Source organism: Carassius auratus, chromosome 40, assembly GCF_003368295.1.
Source record: "Carassius auratus strain Wakin chromosome 40, ASM336829v1, whole genome shotgun sequence".
NCBI classification, from domain to species: domain Eukaryota; kingdom Metazoa; phylum Chordata; class Actinopteri; order Cypriniformes; family Cyprinidae; genus Carassius; species Carassius auratus.
In genome coordinates this window covers 7079461-7100924 of record NC_039282.1, presented here as the reverse complement: position 1 = coordinate 7100924, position 21464 = coordinate 7079461, and the positions used below count along the sequence as shown (strand labels likewise).

The following is a 21464-nucleotide window of genomic DNA, read 5'->3' as shown; positions in this document are numbered from 1 at the left end:
ACAACAGAAAATGATGGTTCTAAACAAATAAATTAAATGAGTCATATAATCATATTGCCCCATTACACAGAAATATAGCAAGGCTTTATATGTGTGTGTGTGTGTGTGTATATATATATATATATATATATATATATATATATATATATATATATATATATATATATATATATAAAATGTAATATATGTGTGTGCATGTTAAATTTTGTTTAAGTCCAAACAAACTGTATGATATTTTGGTACAAATTTGTGTCATTTGGTAGAAGCTAGTCAGAATAGGTAGAAACCAACATGATCAAATTCTGTAACATGGCTTTATTCTCGAAATCGACATAAAAAATGGATTCAATAAAGTTTCGCTTGTTGGGTCTATGCAGATGAAAATATTGCTCATTTTCAGGTTTTTTTTCTTAGGGCCATTTTTTCAACTTCTGTACAAGAAAGTAGCTGTGCTAGGTCACCACTAGAAGCAAAACTAGATGATCTAACCTGGTCCAGGGGCCTTTACCACCCAAGACGATAAGGCCATCAGCTGCCTCACAGCACATAACATGCCTTTGAAAGCTGGATTCATCACTGTCGGGAAGGCAGCGCTGTTCAAAGTTAAAATATCAGTTCATGCAGGAGCAGCATCTTGGTTTTCTGGGTCGTCATTGAGTGATGGGTCAGTGTTGAGGCGGTTGATCTCCAGGCTCTTAGGAGACTCTTTTAGAAGACTCTCGACCTGGCGTAACACTGAAGCCTCTCTGTATTTGCGCAGACGTTCCAAAACCTCCTGCCCAGAAAACAGCACACATCCGAAATCTCACACTACGACGAGTATTGCTTCTGCCACATCTGTCTGATCCTACGGCATCTGCTACATCCCTGTGAATTACTTGGCAACAGCTACTGAAAACACGAGGGGCGAATATGTCTAAATAAATCAAACTTACATGCTCTGAAAAAACTCCAGGACTTGGCTTCTGGACTCTTTCCAGCAGAAGACCATCGAGAGCTGCATCAGATGCCAAATCTTTCGTCCTCTCGTCGTCTGGACTATCAGTTTGTCCCAGTCTGGCATGGAACAGCTCGCTTAGGCCCACCTGTAAAACCTGGAAATGGGGACAGGACATTATGTCAATAAGAAAGACTCTATAGCACATTCCATTCTTGGTTTGTTCAAGCTGTGCTGGAGTGGAGTGGTTACTTATAGCACCTTGAAGAAGGCTCTTTGAAAGGCAGGAATGGTGTCGGTCCTCATCTGGCCGGTGGAAATGTGTGCAGCACAGTGCATTAGCAGCAGAGAGAGACCACCCACCGAATGCAATCTCTGACTGCGAACAAACAGAGTCTTCTGTTCCTCCTGAAAACATAAGAACTGCTAAGTGCACATGGGTTTGTATGACAGAGCACTAAGTAGGAATTAATTATCACTTATCCAGTGACTGACAATCAAGGGCATTTAACCTTAGTGCAACCGAAATAGCCATGAGACCGATTTTATCACAGAGAAAGTGGTGCTAATTATCACTTCTCAAAGTCTGGTAAATTATTAATAACTTTTCTTTCTTTTTATAGCTGGTTCAGTACATACATGCCTAAGCGCCTAGATACCTGATAATAGAAAGAGTTGCGGAAAGCATTGTTATGGTAGTCGTTGAAAGGAAGAGTAGAAGCCAGTCGAAGGGTTATTGCTGGTATCTAGAATGAAGAAATCAAAGCTGTCAATAAACTTAAGGCTGTTTGCATGTAAGTTTGGAGTATGTAAGATTGTTAAGAAATTCATACTTTTGTTCAGCAAGCACACATTACACTGATCAAAAATAACAATAAAGACAAGTGACATATTTATATTGACACTGACATTTATTATTTATTAAATACAAAAAAAAAAACACACCCTAATTTATATAAATTATATAAATAAATAATTTGATCAACATTAATTAACTAAATATTAGATTGTTTTGTATAACAGTTGTAAAAAAAATGCTTTAGATAATATTATTTTGTATATCCCTTTAGAAAAATAAATTGTAAAATGTCAGAACTATAAATGCGGGTACTCATAAGATTTTTTTTTTCAACTGGTACATTTAAATTATCTAACCAATTAAAACTAAGCTGCATATGCAACCCATCACCTTGTTAAAATATCTTTTTTTTATCATGCTACTTTGTAGTTGTAGTTACATTTCATTAGTTACTCCCAACACTGTCTATGAGAACATAATAACAAGGGAGAAAATGACAGACGGATCCGGACCATTTTATGTAAGTGAAGGTGCTGGAGCAGAAACTGTCCATGCTGGTAGAGCAGAAGCTGTCGTGGGTTGAGGGTTTCAGAGCTCACTTGAATCAGCTCTCCCTCACACTCCCACTGGGCATCCATGAAATCCATGAATGACTGGCCTGCACCTGAATGCATGTACAAACTCACACCATTTAATGAGTCAGACTTTGATCACTCAGCATCTTTGCGAACTTTAACAAAAAATAAAGCTGTTAATTAATTACATCATCACATGAGTAATAAGTTATAACACAGCCCCTTAACCTTATGAAGCTGCTAAATATAAAGCTCAAGTTATATTCACACAGTGACATGTACATGATGTTTTTCATGGCTTTAAGTCATCTTTTGCTATACTAATGACTTTGCAGCTCTGATGAGTTCAGATTGCACGTTTCAGTGGTGATAATTAGAGCCTTACCCGGAGGCTGGATCTTGAGAAGGCCTCTATCTCTGGCACTATCCCGGAGCTGTTGCTCCACTTCCTTCATCAGCTGGAATAGAGGAGATAGTGCTACTAGTCTGGACCAGTCTTCCTCTGCAACACCATAAAACAAATACAGAACACCAGTACAGGAAAATAACATAAATGCATGTTTCTTAGCATTTACTTGTACTTAGATTTTAGGTTCTTTCCAGCTCAAAATATGTCATCACAATGCTAAATTACTAAAATGTGGTTCCTAAAACGTTCGGAGTGGTTTTTAGTATGTTGCCCATACTCTAATACTAATACTCTGGTCCTAAAATTACTCATTTTTTCAATGTTTGTTTTGGAGGTCATTTTTCTGCACTCAAAAATTGGAATTCACAGCAAAAGGTAAATTGTCTATTGTCAATAGTGCAGTTTATATACAAACAGAGTTTAACCAGAAACCAGCTTTCTTTTGGTCAACATGGTGAATCAGTGTGAATAACCTGAACACACGAAATCTGCATGGGGAAAACTTTCACCCTGGATTACTACTGAAATTATTGGATTTTACATCTTAATACTGGCCGAAGAACAGAACATATGACCACACCTTAGGTCTGAATGCTTTGAAAAAGTAAGAACGCACTGCTCCCCAATGAACAGCATGGTTTAAGGTATAATTCATGACTGTTAAAAGAAATGGAAGCATTGCAGTATTACAACACTGACAAATGTTGCAATAACTGAAGTTTAATACCTAGTATTAGGGATGTGAACATACTCTAAGTGTAAGCAAGTATAGGAAACAACACCCCAATAATAGCCATAATAGTCATAGTAGTAATAGTCATGTGCAATGTAACAATGTTTTTGCATCAGTGTTCTCTTGTGGTTCAAATGTGACCTTCAAAGTTAAAATAACCTATGAGTCTTTAAGATATACTGGTTCAGCTCAAAGCTCTCAAGTAAAACGCTCTGACCTGCTAGCTGTGGGATACTGATGTGTGCAGACAGACCAGGCTCCTGGAGAGATTGGACATCTGAATGGAACAAGAGAGAACATCATGTTGTGATCTGAAATGAGGATGCTGGTAAGATCTCTGACTTAAGACACCCTCACCCTGGCTGTGGTTCAGCTGTGTTTTTTCCTGGCTTTTCTGAGTGTAAGATGGGTTTGACAGAGGAAGAGAGGGCACCAAGAGGGCATTCTGTTCACCTGCAGGTTGAGCCTTCATTTGATCTTTAAAGGACTGAGTTGAGACACCTGGAGCAGCAGGAGACACAAACACAGCTGTGAAATTCTACAGGCTGACAACCAGAATCTCACTATTTATTGTTTTGTGCATTGAAAAATACCTTTCACAACCGGCACAGATTCGGTCCACGCTCTAGAAGCGCTGTCTCGGCCGAACGCCTGCTTCCCTTTTGAGAAACATTTTGCAACTGAAACAAAAAGCATGATTAACTTTCAAGTAATAAGGCATAAATTAGGTTATTGTACCAGAGCTTTGCCGCCGCTGTGCTCTGGTCGACTGGCCAAGTGCTTTGGTTTCCTCCAGCAGCTGAATAAGTCGTTCAAGCCGAGGGAGGATTTTCTGCTGAGTCATAGCTATTACTTTCAAAGGGTTCCTCACACCCTTGGGCTGCAGCATGCCAAAATCCTTATACCAGAATGTGCCAGAAACCAATGACTAGAGGAAAAGAATCAATTCAGTAGACTGTCAGAGGTAAAGGTGGAATAAAGTCTGCTAAAGCGTTCCTAATTGTCCCAAACAGATACCAAACAGCTCTAAGATAAACCTGCACAATTGGCCTCCGGCACGTGTTACCTGCGCAATGTCAGCACGCAGCTGGCAGACCTGCCGAGCACAGTGGAGAGAGGAAAGCGCAGCATCCAGCTCTGCTTGTCTCTGCATTAATTGCTCCCACAGATCCTGCTCCCTCAGTTTTCCATTCTGTCATAATCAAAAAGACACTGTGTTATTCATCCCAGACCACACTCCATCAAACAAATGGACAGTACAAAGCCAGAATATTGTCGATCGCACCAATAGTCATGTGAAGGATATCAAGCTTCCAGTGTATTGATCTGCTCATTCATCTTTTCAACGAAGTAGTAATGAGCTCAACAGACCGTTGTCAGCATTGTATCTTTCTCTCTGAGGGTGAGAGTGTGTTTTTATGTTTTAATGTAAAAAACAAGCTGACCAGATGCTGTGTTTCCTGTGCCGACAGCTGATCCCGGTCCTTCTGCAGTCTCTCCATGGACACACTCACTCGGTTCAGCACGGCCTTGAGCTCAGTGTGCCAGTGACACTGCTGCTCCCACTCCTCCTCGTCTCCTTAAAGGAAGAATTCACACATAGATCAAAACTTTGCCATTACTTATTCATAATCTTGTAATTCCAAACCCTAAACCTGTTATCTGAAACAAAATTGAGGACAAAACATTTTTCCAAACAATGATAGTTAATAGTCACCTTTGTTAAGCCAACAAACTTGCAATGCAATATGTAACTATGTTATATTTTGGAAATCTGATGGCTAATTCATATGAATGTGTACGATCTCATTAGTACGTTTTCTTAAGTTCTAATTAGGAACTAGTGATAGATAGGTTTAGAGGTTCATGTTTTTTTTTTTTTTTTTGTAACAATTGTACATACGAATTGCATCCTAACATAGTTACGTTTTCCAATGAGATTGGGCTGGTTAAGCTCCAAACATTTGCTCCAAATGAAATTGGCCCATGTGACTCACATGCAATATTATCAAGTCTTTGTGAGCATCAGAGACTTCATTCTTTCTAAAACTTAACAAAAAAATCATACCAACCTCAAATCATGAGTTTTATGTATTGAATCTTTAAAGCATAGTGGTTTGTGCTCTCAGTGGGAGTATGAATGTGAGGACTGACCTCCTGTGAGAGCGTGTAACACATGGGCTTGTAGGAGCAGCGATAACTCTGAGTTCTGGAGAGCTTTTCTCTGGGCCTCACACTGAGCGCTTTCCTGAATCTCAGCGGCGGTCTCCCTGAGCTGCCTGTCTGTGTCCATCCAGTCTATCTGTTTCACGCACACACATGAACATGCAGAAATCACATTCAGGATGCAGGTATGGTAGAAACGCCTCCCATCACACTGACACTCACAAAAATAAAAACAGACACTTGGTCCAAAGACTTGCATTTTAAATAGGCCACAACTCACACAGTCAGACTCCTGTATGGATGTGGACAGATAGTGTTTAATGGCTCTGTCAAAGTCTCCCACCATCTCCTCTTCCTTCAGTGTCTGCTCACGCCAGTAAGTGCCCTGTACACTGCTCTCCTTCTGGAGGGCTTCCACCTGAGGCGAACAAACACACATTTGCACATATATAAACACCCTCAAGCCAAATGAGCTTTTATGCTGCTGTGATTTCGTTCAACTTCGCTCACCGTGAGACTGTCTGGGTTATCTCCTAACAGGAGAATCTGGGACACAGTTACAGGAACCACAGTCCGTTTCCAAACATCCAGACTGGCTCCCACAACTGGAGCCAACACCCCTGTCACTGGGTCCACCGTCTGCGCTCCAAAATGCATGGGAACTAGCCCTGAGAGTCAAAATATACTCTAGGTTAACATTTAGAGATTAATGTAACTGGATTTGAACATTACTTGTAACTTCCATTACCTTTACCATCTGCATCCTCCATGGTTCCTGCCAGGGGCACAATAGATCCTGACACCCAGTCCAACTGAGCTCCCAGAACTGGGACATGCAAACCCGAGCCTCCAGGGTCAGGATACTCCAACCCGGGGAGAGCTGGCAAGGAGAGCTCAATCCCAGGAAGCTTGATTTCCCCTAAAGGAAGGGAAGAAAGCAAGGAGGCAAAATGAGCTTTAGCAAAAAATTCAACTTTAATAAAATGACGGTAAATGTTAAACTTAAAAAATAAAACCTACATTTGATACAAATAAAAACATTTTATAAATATGCAAAATGCAAAAAAGAAAAAGTTAAAATAAATATTTAACAAATGTATAATTAAAATAAAAATAAATATTAAAAAATGTGCACTGCCTATCAAATGTTTGGGATCAGTATGTTGCTGTTTTTTTCCAGCAAGGATGCATTTAATAGATCAAAAGTGACTATTTCAATACTATTTCAAATAAATCCTGTTCTTTTGAACCATTTTTCATCAAAGAAAAAAAAATAGTATCATGGTTTGCATAAAAATATTAAGCACCATTTTTAAAGGATCATGATTTTAAAGGATCATGTTGACACTAAGTTCTGCAGTAATAGCCTGCTGAAAATTTAGCTTACCGTCATCGGAATAAATTATATTGAAAAATATATTAAAATGATAAATGATATTTAACATTTTAATAGCTTTTCACAATAGTGCTGTTATCACTGCATTTTTGATCAAATAAATGCAGCCTTAGTGAGAATCTGAGACTTTTGAATTGTACCAAATAGCATATACTTACATTAATCTCACTTACCTACATAACCTACTGTTAGTGATATCACTACAAAGCTTTTATTTGGTATTAAACACCACTGTTATCATAAAGGAAAAATAATCAAACTGATAAACACTGTCTGAATCCCGTATTAAATGACCCTTCACTACGCTCCACTCACCATTGGCTACTGTTGCCAACTCACTCAGACAAGCCTTATAGAACATCACATAAGAATGAACTGGAAATGTCTATGAACAGTATGGTTTTTAGAAAAATCTGCTCATAAAATGGTAAAAAAGTGATTTGATATTAATATTACATGGACTGGAATGAATTGTGACACTGCAAAGTATTTTTCTTAAAAGAAATTGTTAAATTATGCAGTGGGTTGATCAAAACCTGCAGAGACAGTCAATCAGAAAGGAGGGAAATATTTCAACACATTCACAGCCAACAGAAAATGAAAAAGCCTCATTTGAATGGGATTAATAAGTGAACTTTTTAGTTACTATCCACATGAATTTTTTTATAATTTCCAAAAAACTATCCAAGCACACAAATTCTCCATAAACTTTAGAAAAGAAAATGGTAGACAACAGTTGGCAATCTACATCTGGCAACTTTTATAGCTATTAAGGCAGAATTGTACCAAAGTATCAATAACTGTGATAGCAATTTTGTTAGAATGGTATATTTTTGCAATAACCTAACTTATATTAATGTGCAGCTCATGCGATGTATAGATGTTTTGTACCAAGGAGCTCCTACCCACCCACACTACCGCCATTCTCCGCCACACCCCTGGCCTGTTCCTGCACAGCTTCCAGGCGAATCAGCAGCTGTAACATGCAGTGTTGGCTGCTTTTCCAGGCCTTCCCCAGCTCAGATGTTGCTGCCGAGAGTCTGTCCAGGTCACCTTGTGGATCTGCAGCTGCTGAGCTCCACTCCTCACTGAATCCTTGCAGGAGCTCTGCCACTCGCAAGCAAGCACCCAGAGCCTGGCTGTCCAGCAGAGCCTGGAAACCCCCAGCATGAGGCACCACCTTTCCTCCTCGCACGCTGCCTCCACCAACCCGCACCATCCGTCCGCTCAAGGGCTCGATGAAGGACTCGCCTAGGTGAAGCCCCCCAACTGGAAGTACAGCCCCTGAACAGAGACACTCATCAATCGGGCTGTTTGAACATGCGGAGACATTTTTTCAACAATCAAAAAACGGACCTGTATGGGGATCAAGACTGATGCCTGTGATGAGCACTAGGTCACCTGTACGTGGGTCCAGCATGGGACAGCCTATTTGAATAGGCTGCTTCAGGCGCAAGATGGGACATGTGTACACTCCTCCCAAAGGATAAACCAAACCAGTGTGTGGATGGATGGTGACTGCCAGAATAGGCACCAAAACACCAGTGTCACAGTCACACATGGGTCCTCCGAGCACCAGCCTTTGGCCTGAACGAAGCCCCCGGAGTTTGGAAGTAGCATGGATTTCAGCGTGGCGGGATGGAGGGTACGGAATGAAAGGAAGCAGGGGTGATTCCCATTTTCCCACCTCACCTAAGAAAGAAAATGCTGGGTTCAATAACATTTCAATCAGCATTAATACATTTAAAATAAACATGGATGGGGCCAATAATGTTAACATATATGTTAAAAATGATAATGAATGTTTTTTGTTTGTTTGCTTTTTTACAGTATAGGCACAAGATGTGAACAGTGTGTGTGTGTTAACATGATTTGAATATAAAAAAATAATTAGCATTTTTAGCATCAGTGTGACCATTAAAATGGCTAGTACTTTTCAGCTTATATAATACACATATAATAATCATAATAATAATAATAATGTACTTAAGAAAATTTTAAAGTTTCACATTTTCACTTTTAAGCACTCCAAAAATGACTTCTATTGAAAGTACTGTACACTTGATGAATTGGCAAAAATCTATACAAAAAGTTTTACGTTTTTAAATTATACAAACAAATATTTCATAAATGAAAATAAAAAAATAAAAATAAACAAAATATTTTAAACATATATCATTATAATATTTATAACACTTGTGACGAGTGGGGCAGGGCCGAGAACAATAACCTTTTACTTACCTTTTATTAATAATACAATAAATCTGATAATTGGTATTAATCACCATTGTGATTGTATAAGAAAAATGTATCTAAATGATGAATGTTCTGAAAGCTCTTACACTGTTGCAGTGAGATCCCATATTAAATGACCCTTGGTTGCTGATGCTAACTGATTCAGGTAAGTTTTACAGACCATCAAATAGGGAAAAACTGGAGACTGGGAATTTCATTAAAAGACATTTGTGGCACAATGTTGATTACCACTTATCCCTCCTTTACCTCTTCTACTTTTAAAAAGCAAAAATCTGGGTTACAGCTTCACTGCAATGACAATTTAAAATCTAAAACGCCAATAAAAATGACAGAAATAACTCTACAGTTCAGACTTTAAAAAAAAGTACTTTTTTTTTTAATAAAAAGCTGCACATCCTTCAAAAATTGGCCCCTTAGACTTACTTCCTAAGCACCTCACTGTAACTTCAGATTTTTATTTATTTATTTACTTATTTTTAATGATCGAGTCTGAATTATTTTTGCTGTAATCAACATTAAGCGCTGCTGACTGATCTTAATTTAAACTGAACTCAGAATATTCTTTTAAATGTACAAACGAGCATACCTAATGACTCACCCACACAAGCATCAGCTGTACAGACAAGGCTGGAGGAAGCAGGATCAAAGCCCACGTTTCCAGCCACAGGCAGTAGTTTGCCAGTCTGGGAGTGCAGGAAGAAGTCCGGGGGAACTGGCATGCTGTGTCCACTGGCCAGTAACATATGGGCGTTAGAGTTGGGCTGAATGAGGCCTGTGAGGGGGTTTACATGAACAGCATCACAAGCTCTAAGAGATCCATCAGGAGCTGAGGAGGGAAAAAAGAGTGAAATCTTTCTGTGTTCCTACACACTTTAATCAATCAGTCATGCAACAGACATGCCAAGTTGAGCCTCAGAAACTATTTGTCAGGATTTGACCAGCAATACGTGGGCAATGTTGTAAAATACCTCCACCTAGTGGTGTAGCCAGGCTTTTCGAGTATGGCTATTTTCTATAACTGTTCGCAAAGCCACTGACTGAAAACAATGACAACATTAGGTCTGAATTACATGGTTAATATCTGAAAAGGTCTCACAGATGATGTCTTCCCTACTGAGGACTGATCCAGTAGCAGGGCATAATAGCTGTGCTCCAGTGCCCTCTTTAAGCACAACCCAGGCCCCCAGCCTCTGGCTCTCCACTGATATCTTCTCAGTCATCTCATCAGCCAGCACAGCCAACAGCTCCAGAACACTGCAATGCACAACATATACAGTAAGTTATGACTCATGGATTAACAGAACATTTAAATAACAGTGCCAACAAAACTATTTATATAAATTAAAGTTTTGAGTTTTTTTAATGAAATAGTTATTTATTATGAGTTTACTATGGTATTGACAAAAAACTAAGGTTAAGGAATGCCAACACATTGGGATGAGTGGATGATTTGGGCTTTGAAGTGTCAAATCAGAAAGAGGTTCTGAGGGAGGTGAAGGGCAGGCTGTGCAGAGGCTGGGTAGATCCAGAGGCATGAAGTCAGGCAGACATTGGTTTTACAGTGGACTGTCTGTGTCGTGCCCTTCCTGGGCGCCAAGGGCACCTTGCTGATGCCTCTGATGCTTATTTTATCAGATGTGGTGTGCGTTGAGCAATGACATCATAGATATGAGGAGAAGCAAAATGTCTAGTTTTTCACAATGAAACCTACTTTCATCATATTATGCTAAGGCTTAAATTATACTGCATCCGGGCAGACACATCGGATAAAAACAGCACTTTCTAAACAAATATGAATAATTTGTGGGTTCCCCGGTAAAAAAAAAAAAAAAAAATCCTCTGGTAAAATTCACATTCCAGGTTCCAAATATCATGTTATTGGGGTTACTTCAACCCGCGAACATGAAAAACAACGTTAAAAACACTGTTAAACCAGCCTTTAAAACTTTTTGAATGTGGTCTCCTAGAAATCTCTCACCAATGTTATTACAAATTTAGGTGAATACTGTATTTAAGAATACAGTAAAAATTGTAATGCTGTGAAAAGTTATTATAATGTAAATGACCTGTTTTCTATTTGAATATATAATTAAAAATGTAATTTAATTCTGTGATGGTGAATTTTCAGCACATTGTCACATGATCCTTCAGAAGCCATTCTGATTAATTCGATTATTTTAATAGTATTAATTTGATAATATATGTTTAATCAGCTTTTTGTAGTTGAGGATTTGAAGTTTCGAACACACATCTAAACATGAATAAACAAGCAGAGATAAAACAGACTCCATGACATACTGGTGCTTGATGTGTGTATCCCAGAGCGAGGTCTGACCCTCAGCCAGCAGTCTCAGAAGCCTCGTGCTCTCTCTCAGTCGCGCTCTGAAGGTCTTCTGCATGGCCTGCTGTGCTCTCATCTCCACCCGCAGGATCTGGAGCTGGCTGTCCAGTAGCTGTGTCAGCTGATTGCCCAGTGCTCTTCGTCTCACCATCTCCTGCTCCACCTGCCTCTCCAGACCTTCGGTTTTCCCTCCAAACATCCTCCAGCCAGGGTGAAGCTCTCTCAACTTCCCCAGCACCCCCTGATAAAGCTGCTTCACCTAGACAGGGCACATGTTTCCATCAATGAAACAAGCCGACAAAAGAATGCTATGCTTACAACTCATTTTACAAGTTGATCCACACACTTCGCCCCAGTGAAGTAAGAATTCACTGCTGTATCCCACATGGTCTCATAGTAAACCGTGACAAAGGAGAGACTGTTAATTACAACTGAGCATCTCAGTGATGTTATTTAATAAGGGTAAATATATATGAACTTTACGACGGTGATATTTGAAGCTCATAGGGGCAGGAAATGCCTATGTTGTTCTTCATAAAGAGTCTCACCTCTCCTCTGAGCTGCCCGAGACGTATTGTGACAGACACGCTGTGCTTGAGTAGGATGTCGTAGAAGGTGCTGGAGCTGAATGCTTCGAGATCCACTTGCTCTTCATAGTCCCAGAATTCACTTGACACCAGAGCCACCGCTGCAGACAATGTGAGAACAGTCTGTGGGAATACTAGTTCTGGATAGAGGCAATGCAATAACATAGAACTGCCAAAAGTGTAACACACAATACACCTCCTGACAATTGTTGCATTGAAAGCGAAGAGTAATCTTTGGTAACTGTGTATGATACTGTCTAGGACTCTATGTGTTTGTCAAACAGAGATATGGTTCTGCCAAAACGTCAGGGCTATCCTAAAAACTTGTACTTAAAATAAATCCGTTTTCTACAGCCATGATGAATGAGGCCTGATATCACGGTTATCTTAAGCAGACAAGGAATCTTGGCAATGGATGTTCAAATGCTATTGGAGAAAATAATAAAAACAAGCTTTCGAGATCTTGGGGAAACTGTTCTCTCTTTCATTGTGAAGTTCAGAGGGATTCCTTGTAATTTGATAATGTCTAAAATCATGTTTGCTCATTTCAAAGCATCTATAGATATTTTTCTATCTTTAGGAAAAAAGTAGCTTTAATTGATCAATGTTTTCCTTTTTTTCAGCCATTAGATATTTTATAAATGTATACATAATGTATATACTAAATATAATCATATTTGGATAACGTTTTACAGTATGGTTACAGTACATTAATGTTTAACAATTTTTTGGTCTAAGTTTGAACTATCACCGTTTCCACAAAATATTAAGCAGCACAACTGTTATCAGTACTGATAATAATAAGGAATATTTACTCAGCAGCCAATCAGCATATTGTCAGCAGATTTCTGAAGGATCATGCGATACTGAAGACTGAAGTAATGCTGCTGAAAATTCAGCTTTTCCATCACAGAAGAAAGTTATATTTAAGAATATATTAAAATAGTTGTTTTTAATTACCGTATTTTCCGGACTATAAGTCACACTTTTTTTCATATTTTGGCTGGTCCTGCGACTTATAGTCAGGTGCGACTTATTCCTCAAAATTAATTTTACATGAACCAAGAGAAATGAACTAAGACAAATTAACCAAGAGAAAACATTACCATCTACAGCCACGAGAGGGCGCTCTATGCTGCTCAGTGCTCCTGTCTACCACTGAGCAGCATTGAGCGCCCTCTCGTGGCTGTAGACGGTAATGTTTTCTCTTGGATCTTGGGTCTAAATAAATGCGCCTTATAGTCCAGTGCACCTTATATATGTTTTTTTCCTCATCATGACGTATTTTTTGACTGATGCGACTTATACTCAGGTGCGACTTATAGTCTGGAAAATACAGTAATTTAATAAAATAAATATTACAGTTTTATTAAAATGTGTAATTTTACTGTAATTTTAAATATGTAATCTCATACTGAATACATACATACAAACTCATGTTGAATTTGGCTGTACATAAGCATTATGGTCAAGGGGATGAACCAGGGACACGCAGGGATCTTGTGTAAGGTAGGGCTAACTGTGTAAGAAGGTAGCATATGTAGCCCCTGTTAGTACAAAAAAGGTTGTGTCTGTGGTTTTTGACGTTAGTAGTTACCTCTCTGCGTTGAATCCTCAGTCAACCCCACCTGCAGGTTTCTATGTGTTTTTTTCACAGCCACCACCCTGGAGCCCTTCGATGAATAGTCGTCCATGTTGTACCTTAGCTGCAGATCACGGTACCTGACCTGAGCTGCCAGTTTCTCAGGCCAGCCGTACTCCCTGAACAAGATCTGTGAGGACACAGTGTTCACTCACTTCAATAAGCCAAGTTAACCCCAAGGTTTTTGTTAAAGCCTTCCTTATCACTTACCAATATAATGACACACAAGCACAGGATTACCACAGCTCCTACTAAAAGCCCACCGATCATCAGCCAGTCAGGGCGGAGCAGCAGTTGGCGTCTCTGTGCGATGCCCATGCGAGTCAAATGATGTGGGTCAGAAGGGAAGAAGGGTCCAGAGTCATAGCACTCTCCACCTGCAGGCACTACCCTCACATACTGAAGGGACCAAACAATTACATCAAAGAATAACAATGGACATAGTGCTTGATTTTTTTACTACAACTAACAGTTTTACATTTTTTTCATTTTTTATATGTGAAAGCCTTGAAAACTGTTTATCATATCTTGATTTTTTATTTTTATTTTTTATTTTTATGTTTAATTATGTTTAATGTTTTTTGGTTTAGTTTTTTCCTTGTCTCAGACCATTCATTTCAATCTTCAAATATGAATAATTCTTAACTATTTAAAATTAAAATGAATGCATCTCGTTTCCTTCTGGAGCATCAGTGAATGTTTGAATCTTTTTAAATAGTTGTGTTTGAGTCCCTCAAATGTCCTCAGTCTGAAAAGATGTATCTCAAAATCATGCAGTCACTGCTGGAAAGGGTTCAAATATGCAAAAATGCTGGAAAACTGAAGAATCTGCAGGACCTTAAAGATTTTTCTGAAGAACGCTGCTCAGTTTAACTGTTCAGAACAAAAAAGGTGCTCATGCACAACCATCACAAAACAGAAAGACAGTCGAGGATCATCAGGTAACAGAACACAGTATTAAGAACCAAGGGTTCACAAACTTTTGAGGGGGTTATTTTAATAATTTCAGCAATTCTTTTGTCTTGTGGACTAAATGTTAATATTATGTACAATATCTTACTCAGGACAGTACTAAATAAAAAATAACATGCATTTAGTATGATCTCTCTTATTTTTTGAAAACTACTCATATTTTCACAGATTCTGCAAGGGGTATATATATATATATATATATATATATATATATATATATATATATATATATATATATATATATATATATATATATATATATATATATATATATATATATATATATATATAATATTACTGTTTTTAATGTATTAATATATGTAAAGCACAATTTATTAACATTTTTAGTATTTTAGTTTTTAATTTATTTAGTATTTAGTAATACAGAATTGTAATAACTTTTAACAGTTATACGCCATAACGTGAAAATGGATCATAATACCATGTGCCTATGCTGGTGGCTGCTGAGTTTGAAGGCGTACACCCCAGGCTCATGGAGACTTATGGAAAAAAGGGAGTGGGTAGTTCGTGCCAGCTCTTGGTCCTTTGCCAGTAATCTGAAGGGTCCCCAGTCAAACCCATTATTAGTGTTGTACAAGCTGTCTCTGTGAAAAAAGCAGGATTCCCTCTGTGACACTCTGGGACAGTAAAAAAGTGAATGGGCTGCAGATGAATCACATATCAGCATGTACTTACACATCATACTGAGGATAGTGCTGTTGGGTCACAGTAAAGAGAAGAATGTCTCCCGGATGTAAGCATGCTGTTGGGTTCAAGACTCCTCTAGGCCTCATGTCAGACGTACCGAACGCTGATGATTTACTGGACCAGTGAGAGTTCCAATATTCCTCTTTGTCTTTGATGTTTCCTAACAAAACATATCTCATTAAACATGTCTAATACACTGGTTGTGTGTATATATAAGACATGTTGGTGTATAAGATACCTCTGTCTTTATCTAGGGGGTCAAAGTGGCTGTTGGTTTGCTGGCTGTGGGCCAGAATCAACCTCCTGACCTCCACAGAGACGGCATTAAGCAGACCAAAGAAGCCCGTTTCTGCACAATGGCAAACAGAGAGCAGGCTGCTGATAAACCGTGGACATGAAACCCTCTGTTCTTCCTGCCCTTGTCTCTGTCAACTCACCCCCTGTTTCAACTGTGTACACAGGCCTGGAGAAGTTGAGCTGCACATTGCATTCTAAGCTCCCACGGGAGTCCCAGTGTTTGAGGACGCTCTCCAGCATGCTTCCAGACATGCTCACCTTTTAAGAAAAACACAAGGGTAGTTTAATAACACATAGGGCAGAGTGTAATCCTATTGCTGTTTGTGCTAAGCTCTCACTTGTGTGTAAACAGGGCTGTATTACACTCTCAATGTCTTGTGCAAGTCCCTCACATTGTGTACTTTGTTGTAATGCTATCCAGTCATACTGTGTTTCCTTTATTTTTTGCAGTTAATAAATGCAGGAATAAAAAACTGAAAGTTTTTGCTTGTTGTTAGAGTATCTTTAAACAAGCATATCAAAACTATGACACTACTTACATTTCCATTGAGTTACTCATTACCAAAGAAAAACAAATCATTCTACACTTTAATTAATTTTTGTTATTTAAAGTACCCCATTATGCCATTTCGAATATTGCCTTTCATGCAGTGTGTAATACTAAAAAGCTGAAAGTGCACGATAAATAAAATGATTGAAGAATAGACTCTGAACAGCCAAATGAATCATCAGTAACTTGATCCACACTCAAGCACTTTATCTTATTCATGTGGAGAGGAAAAGTAAATTTGTTTTATTTTCACATCACAAAGATGAGGTTGCAAAGAATCAGCAGGTAAAAAAAAAAAAAAATTGTTGTACCACAGCCTAACCACCATGGGAACACAGCAAGGCCGGTGGAGTGAAAGATAATGAGAGACCCTTGCCCACTCACCGGTCTCGAGTCCCACGGAGGAGCTCCAGAAGGATAAAAGGAGGAGTAATGACAGTGAAGGACAAGAGAGGACAGGCCTGGACTATTTATATCGTTTTGTTTCTGTTTGTGCACGCCAGTCGTCCGTGAGGGGCTGTCACACTATTTTCAGTTTTGTGTTTATTTTGTTATTAAAATTATGTTTAAATTACTTTTAAATAACAGTTTCTTTCCCCAGGCAATCTACTGTACCTCATGAACAGTTAAATGTTCCCCACTTATTATTGCAAAATATTACAACAAAAATGTGCAATATCCTTATATTTATTTGTTAAAACCTCCATCCTATTACAATTTTTATTTTTATTTTATTTTTACATTTATTTTTAGATTTATTTTGCAATATTTGTCTTATATTTACATTTTATTTATCACCTGTGTGTTGTTGTTGTATCTGTGTACTGGAAGCTTATGTCACTAAAACAAATTCCTTGTATGCGCAAGCATATTTAGCAATAAAGCTCTTTCTGATTCTAATTCTTCTCAAATGTTCGCCGGTTCCCATCTCCTTCTTCCTGTTGCTCTCAGCTCTGCCCCACTCGTCACAAAATCTAAGGCATTATTAAGGTTCATCATTATTGAATGCTAAAAATGTCCTGTTTCAACCCCTGGCTCTTAATGCATCGTGTTTTCTTCTGGAGCATCAGTGAATGTTTGAAGCTTTCTGAATAGTTGTTTTTGAGTCCCTCAATTGTCCTCAGTGTGAAAAGAAGGGTATGTGTAGTGGTGTATTTTTTTTTTTATCAAGACTTTGAAAGGCTACAATGTTTAAATGCATGCATTTAAATATACCCCTGTTACTCCTATCAAAGCGAGAGGTAATAAATTGAAAAGTTAGGCATGTAGTTTTATGAGGATGTTATGAAATCAATTACATGCATTTTTACTTTCTGGGGGAAACATTCATTTGGCACATTGCTTGTAATGTGTTACCCCAAAACTAGACTACTATATGAGGTATCATAGTCATTATGTTTTGTGTCTCCTTCCTAACACCATATTATGATGTGAATGCACTAGGCCTGACCTGTTGATTAGACTCAGTGTAGAGCAGGTAAATGCTTCCAGTGCAAACCAGCTGCAGAATTGGACTCAGGATATTCCGGCACCAGCCCACACACTCAGCCCTGTCTGGCTCAGGCCTGGACAGCCCTCTGCAAGCACACAGGCCCAGGGAACCATCATAGCCCTCATACAGCTCAGGAGATGGACACACCTGGTTGGTAAAACATTTGACATATTGCTCAATGAGAAAACTGCGTCACTGGGTCATAGGGTTCAGCATGTGGCCCCTTTATGTGTGCACTAAAAGTTCATGGAGAAATGTATTTTACTTTACAGGTCACTGACTTGCAGGTCAACCATTCACAAAAAAACTTTGAAGATTGGATGTCTTTCATGAGCAAAACAAGCAAGTTATGACGCACCATTCATAAAAGTTTGAATGGTGAGTATGTCATCATCACTGTACAAACAGCACAACTGTAATGCAGGTTCCTATTACCCCGGTTTCCTCTTCCCTTTGGGTGCTCACCTGCTGGGAGCAATGCTGCTTCCATTGCTTGTGGTCCAGACATTCTCCATGCTGGTTTCGTGCTCTTCCATCCTTGCAGATCTCATAGACCTTCAACACACAGGCTTCTCCTTTCTGTGTGTATCCCAATGTACATGGACACTGTCCGTCACTGGCCTACATTCAGGATTGGGAAGACAGTAGCCATTAGAGACAATAAATCCAGACTGTTTTCCCTAGTGACTAGTAACTGATGAAAAGAGCATTCAGCAGTCAGTGAGAGTGGTAACCAGACTCCCACTGGGCTGAAACATGAGCATCTGTCTGAGCAGAGGTCTGCAGATTGCTTCTCTACAATAAACTACAAATACACAAGAAATGATGTAAACAATGCAATAAGTTGTAACCTGGAAGACTTGACCCTCTCGCAGACATGTACAGCTGTCCTGTCCAAGCAGAGGCTGCTGTGACCAAGGCCCACAGGGCAGGCAATTGCTCATGCCTTCTCTAGGTCCATAGTGATGTGGCGGGCAGCTGATGCAGTCATTTACAGACTGGGCCCAAAAACTTGGTCCATATGTTCCTCTTGGACACGGAACTGGACCCTCACCTCCCTCTGGGCAGTAAAAACCTTCAGAGTGCACAAAATTAGAAGGTTAATCTTGCTCCAATAATCAAACTCAATTTTATTCTAGGAACAGTTCACCCAAAAATGTGCAGAAAATTTACATACAAGATGCAGATAAGTTAGTTTCTTTATCAGAACACTTTTTGAGAAATTTTGCATTACATCACTTGTTCACCAATGGATTCTCTGCAGTGAATGGGAATGAGAAGAGAAACCAAACAGCTGATGAAAACATCACAATTATCCACACAACTCCAGTTCATAAATTAATGTCTCTTGAGTTAAAAAGCTGCATGTTTGTCTGTCATCAAATCTATAAAACAAATCAAAACTTTTAATAAAGCAATTTAACTATAAATTACCAGAAATATTGGTCTTAAATATGACTTTAATGATGAAAAATCTTGATGAATATACAAACACGCAACCTTACACTTTGCAAGACTTTAACTGATGGAGCTATTTGGACTCTCATTTTGATGGCACCCATTCACTGCTTGCAATTTAGTTATCACAATTGACAATACTTTTAACAATATCAAAAACGATTAATGCGCTTTTTAGATCATTGCAATCTAAAATAATGAGTATAATGCATTTTCAGAGTTTTATAGAACAGGTGTAAAATAAAATTATTTTTATTATACATATAAAAACACACATAAAAGTAGACATAAAAATATGATCAATGCATGGTAAAGAGTTTAAGACAGTTGTCTTGTTCACATTGTAATAAAAATTAACCCCTGAGACTAATAAACACCCACCAGTTACCTTGTTTGCAGGAAGATCTCTCAGGAAGTCTTAGTGTTATGTTTGATCCAACAGCAGTGCTCAGTCTTGGGGCAAAGAACCAGCAAAGTAGGGTAAGCCAGCAGAGGCAACGCCAGAACGAGCACATCATGTCAGTTTGCAGCCCAGGGCTCAGAGGAAGCTCAAAGGCATACAAGAAGTGCTTTCCCTGCCATACTGAATGATTCATGAACAGTCTAGAGATAAAGTATCACACATGCCAATAGGTAGAAAGTTGCAACCCGATGCTCTCAGTTTAGATTACAGGCCACAGTCAAACCATGAAACTGATTAATAATTTTAGCCGTGCTTTAAATGTCTTTCAGCACATCTGAAAAACTTCAAATCAGTCACAAGTTGCCATTTTATGAGAAAAAGTCCAGACAGATCAGAAATGTCACACTTGTGTACGCTTTCTCAAACACTTTGGCAGGAGAAGAGAACATTCCAGGCACTCTCTATTCAAACAAGCAATGGGATGCTGAAACAACAAACCCTGTTTTTCACATCCCTTGGCTTCATTCGTTTTGATGCACCCAGTAAGCGACAAGGTCATGGTCAGCCTAGTAAACTGATTGCAATATCTGGGTTAAAGTTGAATCTGGATCCAGAGCTATAGCAGTATAAACAAGTTCGAATTATCATCAAACACTTACATAAGCAAAAATCGTTACACTCTTTAAACTTAGCAAGGGACTCTAGTATTGACAATGCAAATCAGACATGTAATACGTAGAGTTAAAAACATTGTTTAAAAATTGTATGTATCTGTATGCCAGTTAAACACTATGCTGCTTACTGCTTATTATGACTATATCATTTTTGATGTAATGTGATTAAAATCATTGTACTTGGACCCTGAATTAATTTAGCTGAGTTTGTGTGGACTATGACCTAATGGGGACTTCAATTACGCAATACATTTTCACATTTCACACACTTTTAGCCCTACATAAGAATGAACTCATCTGACAAGGTAGCTTTACTGCTGAAGTTATAACTTATCTGATAAAACTGATAATATATGTTATAGTTAGCCTATTTATAAATTGATATCCATTCCCACAAAACAACTTGTTGCACAATTTGTTATTGCGAAGTTAAACTCAGTTCATGGAGAGTCCTCCTGCAGTCTCCTCCTAGATAACAACTGTGTCCGTATTTAAAGATCTCACTAGTGACGCATTTGTAAATGTGACCCTGGACTACATCCTAAGTCTTAAGTCGTTGGGATATATTTGTAGCAATAGCCAAAAATACATTGTATGGATCAGAATTATTGATTTTGCTTTTATGCCAAAAATCATTAGGATATTGAGCAAACATCATGTTCCATGAAGATATTTTGTAACTTTCCTACTGTAAATACATTAAAACACAATTTTTGATTAGTAATATGCATGGCTAAGAACTTCATTCGGACAACTTTAAAGACAATTTTCTCAATATTTCGATTTTTTACACCCTCAGATTCCAGATTTTCAAATAGTTGTATCTCGGTCAAATATTGTCCTATCCATACATCGATGGAAAGTTTATTTATTCAGCTTTCAGATGATGTTTGAATCAGGAACAGAATCCTTTAGGATTCAGTAGTAGTAGTAGTAGTAGGAAAAGAAGAAGGATATGAATATTTACCTGAAACAAACCCTGCAAAATGAATATTAACGCTTGGCAGCGATTAAGAATTTTTAATAAATTTTAAGTGTGTCACGTACCTGAATTAGTATTTCATAGGCC

At 38.5% G+C, this 21464-nt stretch overlaps 1 protein-coding gene across 5 annotated transcripts; it reads right to left on the bottom strand.

The window, feature by feature from the left end:
- Positions 1-179: 179 nt before the first annotated feature.
- On the bottom strand, positions 180-20418 carry LOC113058425 (uncharacterized). 5 transcript variants are annotated; one of them, XM_026226319.1, is made up of 32 exons: positions 19707-20417; positions 18712-18935; positions 18326-18481; positions 17819-18007; positions 15959-16076; positions 15760-15870; positions 15510-15681; positions 15256-15418; positions 14052-14240; positions 13797-13971; positions 12161-12300; positions 11570-11871; positions 10368-10525; positions 9858-10097; positions 8372-8707; positions 7925-8299; positions 6368-6538; positions 6130-6287; positions 5900-6037; positions 5608-5755; positions 4899-5032; positions 4520-4645; positions 4192-4381; positions 4047-4112; positions 3811-3954; positions 3671-3730; positions 2697-2813; positions 2249-2400; positions 1597-1683; positions 1199-1345; positions 936-1094; positions 180-772 (listed from the first exon to the last, which is right to left on the bottom strand). In XM_026226319.1, the coding sequence occupies exons 1-32, from the start codon at positions 19912-19914 to the stop codon at positions 617-619; spliced, it is 5409 nt and encodes a 1802-aa protein (XP_026082104.1). In that variant the 5' UTR covers positions 19915-20417; the 3' UTR covers positions 180-616. The 5 variants fall into 5 exon arrangements, with proteins under 5 accessions (XP_026082104.1, XP_026082103.1, XP_026082105.1 ...); XM_026226318.1 differs by having other exon boundaries at positions 180-775; positions 19707-20416; XM_026226320.1 differs by having other exon boundaries at positions 180-775; positions 9870-10097; positions 19707-20416.
- Between the last annotated feature and the right edge of the window lie 1046 nt (positions 20419-21464).

Excerpts from the sequence above, each read along its gene's own strand:
- LOC113058425 (XM_026226318.1), bottom strand. The coding sequence starts at position 19,914 with ATGAATCATTCAGTATGGCAGGGAAAGCACTTCTTGTATGCCTTTGAG. Across the intron at positions 10,098-10,367 it reads CAGTAGGGAAGACATCATCT|CTCCTGATGGATCTCTTAGA; the intron begins GTGAGACCTTTT and ends TTCCCTCCTCAG. Across the intron at positions 4,646-4,898 it reads CACAGGAAACACAGCATCTG|AATGGAAAACTGAGGGAGCA; the intron begins GTCAGCTTGTTT and ends TGATTATGACAG.